The 18,316-nt window shown below is 35.0% G+C and overlaps 1 protein-coding gene across 5 annotated transcripts in view; it reads left to right on the forward strand.

Moving 5' to 3' along the window:
• The window catches only part of LOC127845763 (lysophosphatidylcholine acyltransferase 2-like), a 103,795-nt gene that overhangs the window by 44,522 nt on the left and 40,957 nt on the right, over nucleotides 1-18,316 (forward strand). For 2 of the 5 annotated variants that reach the window (XM_052376890.1, XM_052376891.1), the window contains exons 10-13: nucleotides 4,241-4,394; nucleotides 8,182-8,280; nucleotides 9,539-9,680; nucleotides 10,717-17,786. In XM_052376890.1, coding sequence (XP_052232850.1) covers nucleotides 4,241-4,394; nucleotides 8,182-8,280; nucleotides 9,539-9,680; nucleotides 10,717-10,886 — 565 coding nt within the window. In that variant the 3' untranslated portion in view covers nucleotides 10,887-17,786. Of the gene's footprint in view, nucleotides 1-4,240; nucleotides 4,395-8,181; nucleotides 8,281-9,538; nucleotides 9,681-10,716; nucleotides 17,787-18,316 lie in introns of those variants that run through there. The other 3 variants (XR_008033380.1, XR_008033379.1, XR_008033381.1) reach the window with 3 other exon arrangements.

Raw genomic sequence — 18,316 nt, forward strand, 5'->3', positions numbered from 1 at the left:
TCTGGAATAGGGGTTACATGTGTCTATGAAACACTTCACCTGGTCAAATGTTCAAAAAGTTTATCACTCTAGAGGCCAGATTTATGAATCAATCTTAATAAAACTTGGTAAGAATTGTTATTGAGACAATATCTAGTTCAAATCTGAATCATTTGCATCCAAACACAAGTTCACACTTTCAGATCTTAGAGAAAACTTGTTACCATTCTAGAGGTCACATTTATGAATCAATCTTTATGAAACATGATTTAAATGATTATATTGACTAAATTTTGAATGAGTATGAATCTGTCCAAAAAGTTTACTAGGTCAAATCATATAAAAAAAACTTGTTAGCACTTTAGATGCCACATTAATGAGTTAATATTTAAGAAACTTAGTCAGAAAGTTTATCTTGACAATATCTAAGCAGGTTCAAATTTGGTCTTGTGTTTTCAAAAACTTGGTCACCAGTTCAAATATTAGAAAAGTCTTGTTAGCACTCTGAAAAAAACAACTTTGTCATCATGACAATACCTATTCAAAGTTTAAATATTGGTGACGTGCGTTTAAACACTTGGTCATCCTGGTCATATCTTAGAAAAACCTTGTTATAACTTTAGAGAAAACATTTATGACTGGATCTTGATGAAATGTTTATCTCAATATTTTTAAAAGGCTGAGATAGAATCTGAGTCAAGTGGGTCTAAAACCTAGATCATCAGGTCAAATCATAGAGCAACCTTGTAATCACTCTTTTATTTTCATAAAACTTGGTAAGAATGTTCATTTTGGCAATATCTAGGCTTTATTCAAGTCTGGGTCATGCGCACAATAAACAAGGTAACCAGGTCAAATCGTAGAAAAGCCTTGTTACCACTATCGGGGCAACATTAATGACTCGAGTTTGATGAAACTTGGTCACATTGTTATGTTCAATTTCTAAGCCAAGTTTTTATCTGGGTCAGATGCATCGAAAACAAGGTCACTAGGTCAAATCATTACCAAAAAATTGATATTACCACTCAAGGCCAAATTAATTGTCTTGATTAAAATTGTTCAGAATGTTTATCTTGACAATATGAAGGCCATGCTTGAATCTGGGTCAAGTTTTGTCAAAAAATAGATCCCCTGATCAAGTCTGTAGAAATGAGTGTCCTGAAATCAGGTGTGCGCTAACTGGGCCTTCATGGCCCTGTTGTTTTATTATATTGTCAATCTGTATTGTATATGTTCAATGAAAGAAGAGTTCTGAAAATGAATGAATTGATATGTGAGTGCCTGAGGTTATATACAACTTTATTTAGAGAGAATGAAAGTTGCGTACAAAATTGGAATATTGTTGTTGTTTTTTCAAGTCTTTATTCCAAAAATATGTTGTATTTAATGGTTATGGTAAAAACAAAGACTGTTCATGTCAATTTGACTTTATAATTTAAGACATAGACACTTATGATTTTACAAGAATACAGACTAGAATAATGTCAAAAACAGAAAGCCAGTTAATTATTAAGTTTTCCGGTTAATATGCCATCAAAGTTTTAATCATCACTTAATACTTGTTTGTTTTATCGTTATGTTTTATAATGAAATAGGTTATTGCCTGATTGTTAACGATGTTGTTTTTCAACATTGCAGTAGCACTGTTATTATGAATGAGGCTGATTGTAAATTGAAAGTAAGTAAATACTCCTGAACACCCATGATATGTTTTCCCAAATGCACAAATTCCAGGGTTCTCCTTGCAAAACAAACAATAATGCAAATTAATTAGCTTTCATGTGCATATTTTCTTAGCCGTTTTAGCTTCCCTAAGCATGAAATGCTCAAGGTGAGCTATTTAATCACCTTTTTGTCCAGGGTCCATTGTGAAATGTGTGTTTTAAAGCGCTCTAAAGCCCCATTTTGTCCAATCTTTATGCTTCTTGGTCAGAATGTTTAGCTGGACAATGTTTAGGCCTAGTAGGAGTCATTTGCATTTTCAAAACTAGATGACCAGCTCAATTCAAAGAAAACTCTACAAAGCCATATTTTGAGTCAATATTGATGAAATTTTGTCTGAGAATGTTTATTTAAAAAATATATACCACGGTAGGCCGAGTTCGAATCTGGGTTCGGTGGTTTACAAACTAGGAGACAGTACATCTTAGACAAACCTTACAACCACTCTAGAAGCCACATTTATGACTCAATCTTATGTTTATCTTGACTAAATCTAGAGCAAGTTTGAATCTATGTCTATTGCATCCAACACTGGGTCACCAGGTCAATTCATAAAAAATATTGACATCACTCTAGAGGCCACATTTATGACTCAAACTGTACGAAACTTTGTGATAATGTTAACCTTGACAATGTGAAGGCCATGTTTTAATTTGTGTCAGTGTGCTCAAAAACTACATCACCTGGTCAAGTCTTCAGCTATTGTTTTACATGAACTAAGGTGAGCACTTAATTGTCATATTGTATTGCCCTCTTGATGTATTAATAAGCTCAAACCATGAACTGTTTTGCTAGATTTAAGTTGATGCACATTTGGTCCATTTTCATTTTTAAAATCTAGTATTGTCTTACAAAACATCCGATCCTTTCTGCATATTTTGCACTTTCAAAATCACAACTGTGTGTTCAATTTTTTATGCCTTCGGTAGGGTGGCATATAGCAGTTGAATTGTCCGTCAGTCAGTATGTCAGTCTGTCCCTCCGTCCGAAAAAACTTTAACATTGGCCATAACTTTTTAAATATTGAAGATAGCACCTTAATATTTGGCATGCATGTGTATCTTATGGAGCTGCACATTTTGAGTGGTAAAATTTCAAGGTTTACATCATCCTTCAAGGTCTAGGGTCGAAAAAACAAAGTCAAGGGAAGTAATAAGCTTTAAATGGACATAGTTATCTGACCTACCCATGTATATATTTTTGTTAAATAAATCAAAGCGGCGCAGTAGGCGGCATTGTGTTTCTGACAAACACATAGTGGTAAAAGGTCAAGGTCATCCTTTACGGTCTACGGTAAAAAATACAGATTTAAGGGCAGTAATAAGCTTTAAAAAGGGAGAAAATTATTCAATATTGAACATAGCCACTTTATTTATTTGGCATGCATGTGTATCCCATGGAGCTGCACATTTTGAGTGGTGAATCTACAGTCACGGTAGTGGCTTTTAATTATTTGCTACTAAAAATAGAGATTTGTTAGAGACAATTATTTTCAAGGGAAGTAATTTATATAATTATAAATCGCATATTATATATTTCCTTACCAAAAATTGAAGTTCTTTTCACAGTTACTGTACAGATTTATTATTTTGATTATTTATAACCCAAATGATTAATTGTTCAAAGTTTTTTTTAAATGATATAATTATAATTTCTTTGATGTTCATTACATATCTGTGGACTTGTGTCCATAGATACAGGATCAACTCTGGCTATGATCTTTTTTAAACCACAGGCCTTGGTTGTCAGTGATGTCTGACCCCACCCCAACCCCCCTACCCAACTCCCCCCCCCCCCCCTCCCGGTTTTATTGGACAAAATTCAAGGGAAGTAATAACCTTTAAAGATGATTTCTATACCTGCCAAATGATAATAATTATTTTATTTCAATGCAGCGCAGTAGGGGGCATTGTGTTTCCGACAAACACATCTCTTGTTTGTGTTATAAAATAATATTGCACATTTAATAATCTAATGGTAATAATATGTGTGTTTTTTAAGACACTGATCATAATAGTTGCTAATGAAGATGTGTTACGTTGTTTTGTTTTTTAAGATATAATTAAAAAATCACACAAAAAAAGAGAGACCTTGCTGATACCTTCTAAAATCACACAAACACCAATTACAATTAGACCTTACTCAGTGCTCCAGCTAAGCCTTAATCGAAGGGCACCGCGCCCTGCCCTCCCGAACCTCCGCCCTGCCCCCCCGAACCTCCGCCCTGCCCTCCCCCCCCCTCAATTTTTTTTTTTTTTTTTTTCATAAATCTCTTATTACATTGTAATTAGTTTAATCCTCATTGTAGACATTATATTTAAATGGTTTAATAATAATGGGAATAATACAATTATTTATATCATATAAATTAACATGCAATAGGAAGCATTCCAGAAACACCCGCCCGCGTCGAAAGTGCCCTTTTGACAAAATACTGCGCGTCGAAAGTGCCCTTTTGAAAAAAAAGCCCCCCTGCCCTTTTCAAATCCTAGCTGGAGCACTGCTTACTAATACCATCTATGATTGTGGCCAATTGCAGGGTGAGTCTGGACCAGATGCAGACAATGTTGGAGAAGTTCAGTAGTATCGCCATGGGGACCAATAATGGGCAAGTAAGCCTGCACAAGTTCTCGAAGTACCTCCAACTGCCAGAGTCGTCAGCCTTGAGGGATGTGTTTGCACTCTATGACAGGGTAAGGGCAATGTTCCAATTTCCAAAAAAATGATCCCTTTTTCCCCTACATTCATAAATCCATAAGGTCTGAAGTGTGAAAATTAAATGTGTCATGCTCTGTGAAAAGGGGATTTAATGCATGTGCGTAAAGTGTAATCCCAGACTTGCCTGTGCAGTCCCCACAGACTAATCAGGGACTACACTTTAAAGGCTCTTTTATATGTTTTAAATAACTTTTTACAAGATTTTTGACTTGTTTGTGTCATAAATTGATAAATTTAAGCTTTGAAAATATATAGTCCAAGCACTAGAAGATCAGTAGTAAAAAAAAGTTGCTCCCGCTAGGATTGGAACCCAGGTCTCCTCAATCAAAAGTAAGTCACCAATTGTTCCGAGCCTTAATTGCATTTTTTTTTCCATTTATTTATTTATTTGCCAATATCAGGGCTCGAAATTAACTTTTTTTTCTACTTGCAAAACATTGCGAGCAGCTTTAATACCAACTCGCAAAATCAAAAACAGTCTTGCAAATTTTGCAGGAAACATAAAAAAATTTGGACATTAATTTAGTACTATTAAAACAAAATAAAAAGTACTTAACATACACATTTTATTTCGGCAATCATACAAAGATATCAGTTCCTTGGACCATAAGCGTATTGTTTTCAAATATAAGTGTGTCGTGTTCACTCAGAAAACAAAGTTTAAGTGTCAGTTTGGGATATTTTTAATGGGTTTTCAAATATGGAAAAAAATCAGCTATGATATCGTGTGTTGAGTGCAACGTCACCAAAATACAAATCAACGGTTAACTTTGCTTTATCTTTCATATTTTTATTTCCTTCTGTAGGCAAAAAGAAACTAATTATGTTTTGCTTCGACGCCATGTCTGTTCAAGTTCAATTAACAAATGTGAATAGTCGACTGTTTCACGTTCTTTGTACCAATACTATCCGCGTATCTGAACTATAACTATACCAGTCTACATACAAGGTGCGCGCTTCCGCATACAGGTATTCAGACGTTCTATAAATTGACCTACGGTTTAGCATTCATGACGTCGAGTGCATTTATATTACTAATTTTTTTCCCACTACTCGCACAAAAATACTAGTGGCTTAAAACTTAACTCGCAATCAGTATTTTTGTGAGTGTTAATTTCGAGCCCTGCAATATGAATTTTACAGTTAAATACAAACAATGGAATAATAATAAATTGAATTACGGTACAATCAGTCATGTTACAATAATGTATGCCAATTCTATAAAAATACAACACAAAAATACTAATAATTATGAAGGTAAATTAGTATTACAAAGTGATTCGAAAAATACCCACGAACTTTTATAACTATTGGCTAAATGCGTGTTTTGTATAACTGCAGAGGCTATTTTGCAGCTACTTCGGAGACCATGAATTGTAGGGGGTTACCATTCTACGTCTACAGTTATAAATAAAGCGTTTTATTTCGAAACATAAAACTTTATACTTTTCTAATTGGTTACCAACTGATCCCAGTATAAATGTTTTACAAACAAAACTAAAATTGGTATCAATGTTTTTAATAGCAGATGTGATGTGATGTAAAAACGTTTGTATGACATTACAACTCCAAAATAAATGGACGAGAGTCTCTGTTTCTCTTTTACAACAAGAACATTTGTCTGAGTCACTTATTTTACATTTCGTTTAACAAATTATTTGTGGCTAGTATGTTGTGAGTCATTCTCACTTCGAACCATTAGTTGTATGAATCTTTTGTGGTTTTAAATACCCATGCATAAAGACTTCTCCATTCTGAGCTTTCAATTCTGAAAAGGCTGTTCCATTTTACTTGGCCTGTTGGAATTTCATTGTTGTGTATTAATACGTTATATATATGTGGGTTATTTTTGTTGTGTAATAATATAGGCTTAATATATCCCGGGATGATTGGGAAACAATAATCATTATTCATTGTTGAGATTGTATCAAGTTTAAGCAATCCTAAGTATTTTTTAATCGCCTGTAGTATTCCTTCAAATTGTAGAAAGTTCACACTAGCGCCTAGTTTTTGTTCAAATTCCGTTTTAGTTAAAAGTGTTCCATTGTAATTCATGATATCTTTAACAAATCGTATTCCTTTATTATACCAACTAGGAACATAAAAATGTCCGTGTCCAATTGAAAACTTATGGTTAAAGTATAATGTAAGTTCTTGAAATTTCGTGATATTGTCTATTGGAAAATGGTCGATAAAATCTGCGAAAGATTCTAATACGTCTTTCCAAAAAAGAACATCTGTCTTAAACATAACTCAATATACTTTTTCCGAAGTTAACTATTTGTTCTAATACAAGTATATTTTTAAGTGCAAATCCATAGCATGTACTACTATAACATGAAATAAGTCTGTTTAACCATAGAATTTTTAACTTTTTAACAAACGAAAAGACATTCATCATTTTTAAACCTCCATTGTCATAATCTTTAATAAGTACTTTACTTTTTATTCTTGGCTGGCCTTGCCAAACAAATTCTTAAAACATGCTATTTATTTTATTTAATATTTGTTGATTTGGGGTTGGTAATGTAGAAAATAAATTTGTTAGCAGCGGTAATAAAAGAGATTTGACAACTGTTATTCTACCAATTGGAGTTAGCGCTCTTCTATTCCATTATTTGATGCAATTTGCAATGCTTTGTATTTTATCATTAAAATTTAACGGCACCATTTTTTCCAAGTCAATATGAAACTGTATGCCAAGTAGTTTAAAGTTATTGTTACCCCAATCCAACTTCCATTTCGTTTTTATCTGCTATATTTTAAGGAACCTATCCAAATAACATGGGTTTTCTTAAAGTTAATTTTTAAACCTGAAAATTTAGAAAAGTGATAAAGGATATCGAGGGTTTTATTAACTGTGTCCTAACTTCCATCTAGCAGTAGTGTTGTATCATCTGCAAATTGTGAAATTTCATATTCTATGCGATTGATACAAATACCTTTGATATTCCTGTTATTTCTTATTTTAATTGATAAAATTTGAGCACATAAAATGAATATTATGGACTTATGGGATCCCCCTGTCTACAGCCACGACCTATGTTAAAGAATTTGGAAAGAAAACCATTCAACTGCACAGCAGTAAAAGTATTATGATAAAAAAGTTATATCCATTTAATGAAACTGGGACCGAACTTTTAAAAAGTTAGCGTTTTAAAAATAAAATCAAATGAGAGAGAGTTAAATGCTTTTTCAAAGTCTATCATCATTAATAGTCCAGGTATATGATGTTTTTCAGTAAAATTCATAATATACGGGGCGAATGTTTTCTCCTATAAATCTACCCTTAACAAAACCTGTTTGATCTTTGTTTATCAGATGCTCTTAAACTGTCTTTAGTCTTGCAGCAATAGTACCAGAGGCTAATTTATTAACAATATTAAATTGCAGTTTTACTATTCAAGGATGCTACCCGGACTGCCAATAGACACTTAAAAATGTGATTTGCTTTAAGTAACCATTTACCACTTAGATTCGTGCTTTGACGGGTTTGTAGTTCCTTAGAAAGTTAAGTTTAACACATGACCTTTCTTACTAGATTCAAGGTTTAAAGGCTTCATTTCCAAGCTTAAATTATTATGAGCAGCAAACAGCATACAACCTGAACAGACTGCAAGTTATTTGCATGCTGTTCTGGTTTCATGCTGTTTGGCCATTTTTAATTTGCTTCAGAGTGGGAAAGGGTTACCCAGTAAATAGAGCAAAGCATATTTACCAACAAAACATCATTTTCCACATGTATATGTATTGGTGTTTCAGGATGGTTCTGGGACCATTGACTTTCGTGAGTATGTGATAGGCCTTTCCCTGGTGTCAACACCTGCAAACACAGACAGCACGATCTCACTGGCCTTTCAGGTAAGGCTACACACCAGTCAGTCCGCACAGGCTTATCAGCTACAACACTGTACGCTTATACACCAGTCAGTCCACACAGGCTAATCAGGGACAATACTGTACGCTTATACACCAGTCAGTCCACACAGGCTAATCAGGGACAACACTGTACGCTTATACACCAGTCAGTCCACACAGGCTGATCAGAGACAACACTGTACGCTTATACACCAGTCAGTCCACACAGGCTAATCAGGGACAATACTGTACACTTATACACCAGTCAGTCCACACAGGCTAATCAGGGACAACACTGTACGCTTATACACCAGTCAGTCCACACAGGCTGATCAGAGACAACACTGTACGCTTATACACCAGTCAGTCCACACAGGCTAATCAGGGACAATACTGAACACTTATACACCAGTCAGTCCACACAGGCTGATCAGGGACAATACTGTACACTTATACACCAGTCAGTCCACACAGGCTAAACAGGGACAATACTGTACACTTATACACCAGTCAGTCCACACAGACTGATCAGGGACAATACTGTACGCTTATACACCAGTCAGTCCACACAGGCTTATCAGCTACAACACTGTACACTTATACACCAGTCAGTCCACACAGGCTAATCAGGGACAACACTGTAAACTTAGACACCAGTCAGTCCACACAGGCTAATCAGGGACAACACTGTAATCTTATACACCAGTCAGTCCACACAGGCTAATCAGGGACAATACTGTACGCTTATACACCAGTCAGTCCACACAGACTGATCAGGGACAATACTGTACGCTTATACACCAGTCAGTCCACACTGGCTAATCAGGGACAATACTGTACACTTATACACCAGTCAGTCCACACAGGCTGATCAGGGAAAATACTGTACGCTTATACACCAGTCAGTCCACACAGGCTAATCAGGGACAATACTGTACACTTATACACCAGTCAGTCCACACAGGCTAATCAGGGACAATACTGTACGCTTATACACCAGTCAGTCCACACAGGCTGATCAGGGACAATACTGTACGCTTATACACCAGTAAGTCCACACAGGCTAATCAGGGACAACACTGTACACTTATTGTATTTTTCATTTGAAGTTAGTCTCTTAATAATAATCCAGTTTAAGCATCAACTGTTGTCCTTGATTAGAGGCTAATCTGGGACAACACTTAACGCTCATGCATTTAAGCCTGTTTTTGAAAAGGGAGGCTAATGTTAAAGTCTAATCAATTTTCTGTGTGTTTGCCAGCTGTTTGACTCAAGTCATCGCGGGTACATCAGTCGTGATGACCTGTGCCTCATCCTGCACAACGCCTTCAACATGACACAGGTGGATGTAGACAATCTGTTTGAGGAGATTGATGCTGACAAGGATGGCAAAATCACTTTCGGTAAGCACGTTGTATTTTGTACCTGTACAGACACACACACACAAAAGAAAAATGCTGGATAAATAATGTAAAAGAGTAGACATCCCTTCCAATGGATGAATTACTCTCAACAGCACACACTAGACCTGACTGGAGGAGGATTTTTGTATTGTTGTGCCTCATTTCCCCTCGACCACCAAACCGCTCAAGAGATTGATGATGATGACACCCACAATTTACTTATCCCTTTACTTCTCAGATACACATTTTAACCTGTTTTAAGTCCATAAGAAAATCAAATTAAATGATATACTTTATCTTAAGAGATTTAAGTTTTAAAAGATTCATTTCCAACCTTAAGATACCGGTACTAATGAACAGCAAACGGCGTATAAACTTAACAGCCTGCTATTACTGGTCAGAGTATTAATTTTGTCCAAATCAAATCTTGTCTGTGTTTGGGACGTCATCATTTGAGGTAAAAAAAAGGTCACTAGGTCAAATAAATAAAGCTTAATACTCTAGAAGTCCCATATAAATTCAAATCATCCTGAAACTTTGTTTCAGCCGAGTTTGAAAATAAAAAAAAATAAATATGTATGTGTCACAAAGTACCTTTATTTTTTAAGTCCCCCACCACTATTGTGGGGGACATATTGTTTTTGCCCTGTCTGTTGGTTTGTTCAAACTTTAACATTTGCCATAACTTTTGCAATATAGAAGATAGCAACTTCATATTTGGCATGAATGTGTATCTCATGGAACTGCACATTTTGAGTGGTGGAAGGTCAAGGTCATCCTTCAAGGTCAAAGGTCAAAAAAAAAGTCAAAGAGGCGCAGAAGGGGACATAGTGGTTCTGACAAACACATTTCTTGTCTTTAATTCAACCTTCTTATAATTATTTAGTTCTTTCGGGTCTTAGGTGAGCGCCCTAGGGCCCATGGTCCTCTTGTCTTGTTTAAGATGTTATATAACAATGGAGATAAAAATATTGGCATAGAATGAAAACAATATTTTTAGAATTATAAATTATGATGTGATCTCTTGTGATTTCAGAGGAGTTTCAGAGCTTTGCCAATGACAGACCGGAGTATGCTCCCCTGTTTGTTGCCTTTCAAACTCACCAATCTGAAAACATCAGCAGCAAGCCCTCCGTCACAGTAACCAAGACTAATGGCACCACCTTACCCACCAAAAATGACCAGGAGCATGTGAAATCAGAGTGAAGGAACAGTTTCCTTGTGGTGTCAGATGTTAAATAGTTAAAAGTTATAAATGTAATCATTTTAGCCTGGCTCTTGGGAAATGATGCTTAACCCTTTGCATGCTGGGAAATTTGTCGTCTGCTCAAATGTTGTCTGCTAAATTTTTAAAATTAGCATTTTCTTCGATTTTTTTCAAAGAACACCATCAGAATAGCAAACAGTTTGGATCCTGATGAGATGCCACGTTCTGTGGCGTCTCATCTGGATCCAAACTGTTTGCAAAGACCTTCAAAATTCGGTTCCCGCACTGAAAGGGTTAAAACATTTGCGCAAAGTGTCATCCAAGGTAAGCCTTTGCAGTCCACACAGGCTAATCAAGGTAAGCACTTTGCTCTTTTATGGGATTTTTCGTGAAAGGAATTCTCTTTTAAACAAGAATTCAGTCAAGGCAGAAAGTGTCTTCCTCAATTTGCCTGTGCAGACTGCGCAGACTTATTTGGGACAAAACTTGATGAATGTGCACTAAGCCCTGTTTTTGAAGAACAAGGGTTATATTTTATATATTATTATTATGTTTCATTATTTTTAGAACAGACAAATGTAGCATAGATTGGCCTTGGCAATACTATTATAAATTGGGAACTAGATTCTAGATACTTTTCTTTAGGGACCATTGCTGTAGGTTTTACAGCTTCAGTAGGTGTTTTCTCTCATCTGTTGTTAGGTGTATGTGAGAGTACCATAAAGATTTGTTTAATTCTCGGTCTTCCGTTAAACATGGAATGACTATAATTAATAAAGCTTGTGAAACAATTTGTAAGTTTTTGGAGATATTCATTTTATTGGTTAGGTGCAATATATATTATTATTTTAAGTTTGTTTGCCCACTTATTTTCATTTGTAGGACTTGTCCAACCCAATCTAAGTTTGCTAGTTAGTCAGTTTTTATTTATTTCGATGCTTTTGTATGATGTGGTCATTGACTTAGTATGAAAACAAACATTTAAGTATGGTCTCTTAACCCACCTTTGGCCTCCTCCTTTAATGTATTTTGATCTTTAAGGATAACAATTACTGCTGGCTGCATTCAGTATTGGATGAGCATAATTGTGTTATAAGCATTCATTATGTTAAGTGTATATGCATGGCATGTATGATTTGCATGTATTATCATATGTTCTATATGTGTCAGTATGCAGTGTATGTAAAATCTCGATCTATCTGTTTAAGCATCTAAGCTGGTAAATCCAATATCAAGTACTTGCTGACAGAATTGCCTTTGTAATTTAATGGGATCAGCGTCATATAATATAAAAGACCAATTGATATGGGCCATGCTCTGTGAAAAGGGGCTTTAATGCATGTGCGTAAAGTATCGTCCCAGATTAGCCTGTGCAGTCCACACAGGCTAATCAGGGACGACACTTTCCGCTTTTATGATATTTATTGTTTAAAGAAAGTCTCTTCTTAGCAAAATCCAGTTTAGGTGTAAAGTGTTGTCCCTGATAAGCCTGTGCGCACAGGCTAATCTTGGACGACACTTTAAGCACATGCAATAAACCCCATTTTCACAGAGCACATTGTATTGTTTTTAGGATAAACAACTGTTTTGTTTTGATTGTCTGGGTTGGTTCCTTGCGTAAGGTTAAATACTGACAACACAACAATATTTAGTACACAACAAAGTTGATTTTGAAAGGTGTTGTTTTTTTTTAAAAGAATTTTGTTTTCATAAAGAAGTTTTGGTGCTTACTTCTTTATTGTAGTTGGCTTGCTTTTTTTTAGAAATCCCACATGGTTTCTTTAACGTTTTCAATAGCACCCAATCCCCACGATTCTTGTGATATTTAATATTTTGTTTTGTCGGTAAATTTTTTTGCCTTTATTGTGTTACTTGTTTTATTTTAAATTATTTTGAAGAAATTTTGCGTGCCTTTTATTGGTACTTTGTATGTTTTTATTTTTTGCCAGTATGAGTTGAAATGTTGTCTGTTCATTTGCATGTTTCTACTTAAAGTTAATTTGTACTGTTGCATCATTGAAATGTCGAGAAAAAAACCCCCGATATTTATACACTTATTTTCCAGTTACTTCCTTTACAAATGCTAAAATATAATGCTTATTCAGTAATTGTAAAGCACATTTGATGTGTTTTTTTCTCCCATGAATCTCGAAATGTTCTTAACCATGCATTTGTCAGACCTGTGTTTATTAGCATTGCAGACATAAATTTATCACTTATTCAAACTTGATTACCAGCCTGATAAAGATTTCTTACAAGTCATAAGTGATAGGCAACAGTCTTTTCTGTTGTGTTTAACCTTTTTGATATGCTTTGAGTTACTTTTTCAAATATTCCACATGTAGATTTTTGTTTCCAAAAGCAGTCTTTGAAACGCAATTTTTGTATCATCTGGTCTGGTGTTATTGAAAGAACAGAAAAATAATTGGTAATGTCGCATGTGGTACGCTTTGAGGCATATTGCAATAAAATTACTTTTAATTTTCATTTGTATTTTTCCAGTCAGTTTTTGACGTGATCATGTTGAAACTGAGATTATTGCAGAATGATAGAAGAAGACTATCACAAGAAGGTCAGCTGAAACTAGCTCAAACTTTATCACTATGAGCCGTGCTCTGTGAAAAGAGAGATTAATGCAGGTGGGATAAGTGTTGTGTCAGAGTCCGCACTAGCTAATCAGGGACCACACTTTCTGCCTATACTTTTTTTTTTTACTCACAAGAGACTTTCTTGAAACGAAATATAAAAGCGGAAAGTGTTGTCGCTGCGGACTGCACAGACTAATCTGGGACAACACTTTATGCGAATGCCGGACGAAACCCCTCCCGGATAAAAACCCTCCCGTCAGTTTAATAGGGGCCGGACGAAAACCCTCCCATGAATAAACGGGGACGGACAAAAACCCTCCCATGAAAAAAACGGGGGAGGACAAAAACCCTCCCATGAAAAAACGGGACCGGACAAAAACCCTCCCGTGAAATCCGAGCCACGAATTCAACTATCAACAATTATTTATGAATTTTTAATCCGAAATCGGTCATTTCCGAATGTCATTTCCGACATTTGTATTTTGTTGTCGGTTATCGGAGATATTTATTTTTTGTAATAGTGACTTCACTTCAGTAGGTAACATTACACTATATATTGACTAATTAAAATATTTCCGAATTAAAATGTTGTTATTTTACACCCATTTGACGTCAATTATATATGTTTGAACTAAGATTTGTATTATTACTTAGTACTACGATATTCATGATAACTTAGTATGAATAACAAGTAGGGTGTTTATATAAAATATATAAAATATCAATTGTGCGCCGGCCAGTGCATTTAGAACATCAAAGTCGTGTTTCTTGATTAGTCATCATCGCAAAAATAACAGAGGCGGAAACAGGCTTCCCAAGACATTATTTATTTCGTTTTATAACAAGTATTATGAAGTCTAGACAGTATAATGTTACGTACATTGACAAATAAGCATAATCAATTGATAAACAAAAACCAACATTGTAGACACGTGTGTGCCTTTACACAAACAAATTGCTTTTTATATGTTGCCGATTTACAGTATGATATTTTGAACAAATGTTGTCAGCATTGAGTGATTATTTCGGAGTTATGAAAGCAACATTGTGTGAAGCAAATACATTTGTCGGCGTTTAATTGCTTTTAATTGATTCTGTGATTAAACTACTTAAAAACTAAAAGTAGTTGCAGATTCACAGTTTGCTATTTTGAGTAAATTTTGCGGATTAATGAATGCAACAATGTGTGAAGCAATCAAATTTTCGGTGTTTAATTGCTTTCACGGGAGGGTTTTTGTCCGCAGTTGCAGATTCACAGTTTGCTATTTTGATACATATTATTGTATGCCATTAACTAGTTAATTGTAATGATTAGCTGATTAGTGGGCCTAAATCACCGAATCATTGACATATTTGACAATACAGTATGCTTTATATATTGTCTGCAAAAATGCAATTGACAGTCAAAGGTAAATTAAATAAGTAATTAAGACAAATTATTTACATGCTAACGAATTGTTAGTTGTTAACAGAATTTAACTTTCATTTTCGCAAAGTTTTCAGAAACTTCCCGGAAAGCACGTTTTTTGCATGAATGAGCGTATGACGCGATTAAACGTTGCACCGTATCGTATTGCATTCTATCTAAATTTAAATTCACTTGTCTATAAATGGCCTCATGTTTTAATTGATGTTGTTATTATGTTGGATTATCGGACATATATGCACATTAGAAAGCGGTATGTTTACAGTTAATGGATACACATTTTCTTTCAATTTCACACCCCTTAAAACACAATACACAATACACACAATGGGTAATTTTATCGGATTAATGAATGCAACACTTAGTGTTTCTTTTACGGGAGGGTTTTTGTCCGGTCCCGTTTTTTCATGGGAGGGTTTTTGTCCGGTCCCGTTTTTTTCATGGGAGGGTTTTTGTCCGCCCATGTTTATTCATGGGAGGGTTTTCGTCCGCCCCCTATGAAAATGACGGGAGGGTTTTTATCCGGGAGGGGTTTTGTCCGTATTCCACTTTATGCACATGCATTAAACTCCTTTTTCACATAGCACGGCCTTGCAAATCCATATTAAGTTGTTTTGATGTGTGCTGGGAAATGGTACCTAAGTATTATGTATGTCAATCTAAAGAAAAACAGTAGATTTGATTTAATCTGTAAAATAATTTTTAGTAAAAATAAAAAATTGTTTATTGTACATACTTTATGCGTATCCGAGACAGCACTTTTCACCTACGTTCACTTTCCTTCTAGGTTAAGTCCAGTTTTCTCTGCATGCCTTATGTCATAAAAGTTTATGCAATTTATTCTGTTAATTTATTTGCTTATTTGATACTTTTGGTTTCTCACTGTTGCGTCAAATCCGATGGATGATTGTTGTTCATAACATGTTTGTATATGTTAAACTTATTTCTGTAAATATAAAGTCTCAAGGTCTGTTTTAACCAGGTTTTCCGAAGGAAAAAATTGGTAATTAGATTGGTGATGTCGGCGGGCGGGCTGGCGGGCGAAACAAGCTTGTTGGAGCCATAACTTTGTTGTTCATTGTCAGATTTTAAAATCATTTGGCGCATTTGTTCACCATCATTAGACGGTGTGTCCCCCGAAAGAATTACGCCAATATCTCCAAGGTCAAGGTCACAATTTGAGTTTGAAGGTCAAAAATGGCCATAAATGAGCTTGTCCGGGCCATAACTTTGTCGTTCATTGTCAGATTTAAAAATCATTTGGCACATTTGTTCACCATAATTAGACCGTGTGTCGCGCGAAAGAATTACGTCGATATCTCCAAGGTCAAGGTCACAATTTGAGTTTGAAGGTCAAAAATGGCCATAAATGAGCTTGTCCGGGCTATTACTTTGTGATTTATTGTGAGATTTTAAAATCATTTGGCACATTTGTTCACCATCATTAGAAAGAATCACGTCAATATCTCCAAGGTCAAGGTCGCCACAACTAAAAATAGATTGATTTTGAAACAACTATGTAACTATGAACAATCAGTAACAATGCACATTTTGATTTTGAGTTGTCTCTCTTTATCAGACTTTTTTTTCTAATTGAAATCAAGGTCAGTTTTACACGAGGGGGTTAACAATACACATTTTGAATTGTCTCCCTTTATCAGACTTTTTTTAACTGAAAACCTGGTTTTGTGACAATTTTATCCCTTGTTTGTAGTTGTGTAGAGGCAGGGTCCTCAAGTTGATGTTTTGTTTGTAGCCCTAAAAGCAATCCTGTTTGCACATGTACTTTTGATTAAAATGTATCAACAACATTTTTTTAATCATTAACAAATTCTGTTCACTTTGTCCACATTTTTTTCAGTTGACAGTCATATTTTATAAATAATTTGGAAATAACAGCCAACAGTTGATCTGCAAAGACCAGAGTGCTATAGATCTATAGGACATAGATTGAACCTTTATCCAAGGTGTTACTTTTTTCACTGAGCAACTTTTATTTCTAAGTCAAAACAATCTGTGAATATTATCGCTATTTTTATTGTTGGAGTTTCATTACTTTGCATATGTATAGGTTATTAGACGTTTCACTGTACAATACGGAAATATATCTGGACTCACACACAGTTTGAAGTCATATTGGACGAGCCGTTGTGTGCGAGTCCAAATATATCACGTATTGTACAGTTTAAACGTCTAATAAGCTTTTTATTCTATATCCCTTTCTTAAGCTCTTTGTTTCATTTTAATTTTGATTTTAAAATGCTTCATTTGCATCTATGCTACTTTCAAACAAGCGCCCTTGTGAATTGATTATTGCACGTTCTGACTTTTTCTCGGTAACGGCTTTTGTCTTTATAAAACATTTGCTTAGTGCACTTGTACTAAACTGTCCAATATGGAAAAAATACAGACTTTTTGGATCCAATACCGGAATATATTGGACGGTCACGTGGTACATACGAAGAATGCCCATTGGGTGAATTTATTGGATTTAGAATAAAAGTAGTATTAAAACTGAATTTAACAAGATCATGCAAGTATAACTGTTAAAACCTAAAATGCTTATAGTGTGTCTCATTGGAAGGATTGCTCAATCACCAAACAAGATGCAAATATATACACACATTTTACTGCTCAGATCTGTTAATAGATTTTTAGATAATTGAAAATATCAGCTATAATACATGTAATTATTTTTTAATATTTAGATTATGCTTGACTCTGTGAATATATAACTTTCTTTCTATTTGTATTTAGCAAAATATTTTATCTTTTGTATAGTACATTTTGTTGCACTTATATGTATACATGTATTTTTATGGCAAATATTTTTGTGTTTGGATCTATTATGTATGTGTATAATAAATCATACATTTTAGATATAAGTATTTGTATATTGTGCTTCTAAATCGTGGGATATTGAATCCCAGCTATTTCTCTATCCATAATCCAGTGAATTTGGCGCTGAGAAAGTCTATAAAGGTACTTCAGATGATGAATCTTTAGATTGGGATTTGCTCACCAAGAATTGAGCTGTGCTCTGTGAAAAGGAGCTTTAATGCATGTGCGTTATGTGTCATCCAAGATGAGCATGTTCAGTCAGCAATCTAATCTGGTACGACACTTTCCGCATAAACTGGATTTTTGCTAAGAAGAGATTTTCTTGAAATGAAAAATATAAAAGCTGAAAGTGGACTGAACAGGCTTATCTGGGACGACAATACGCACATTCATTAAACCACCTTTTCACAGAGCGCGGCCCAAATATTGTCCCCTACCGGTTTCACTGAAGGGGACTTATGGTTTGCGCTCTGTGTGTCTGTCTGTCAGTCTGTCACACTTTTCTGGATCCTGCGATAACTTTAGAAGTTCTTTATATTTTTTCATGAAACTTGAAACATGGATAGATGGCAAT

This window comes from Dreissena polymorpha, chromosome 9, assembly GCF_020536995.1.
Source record: "Dreissena polymorpha isolate Duluth1 chromosome 9, UMN_Dpol_1.0, whole genome shotgun sequence".
Lineage (NCBI taxonomy): Eukaryota > Metazoa > Mollusca > Bivalvia > Myida > Dreissenidae > Dreissena > Dreissena polymorpha.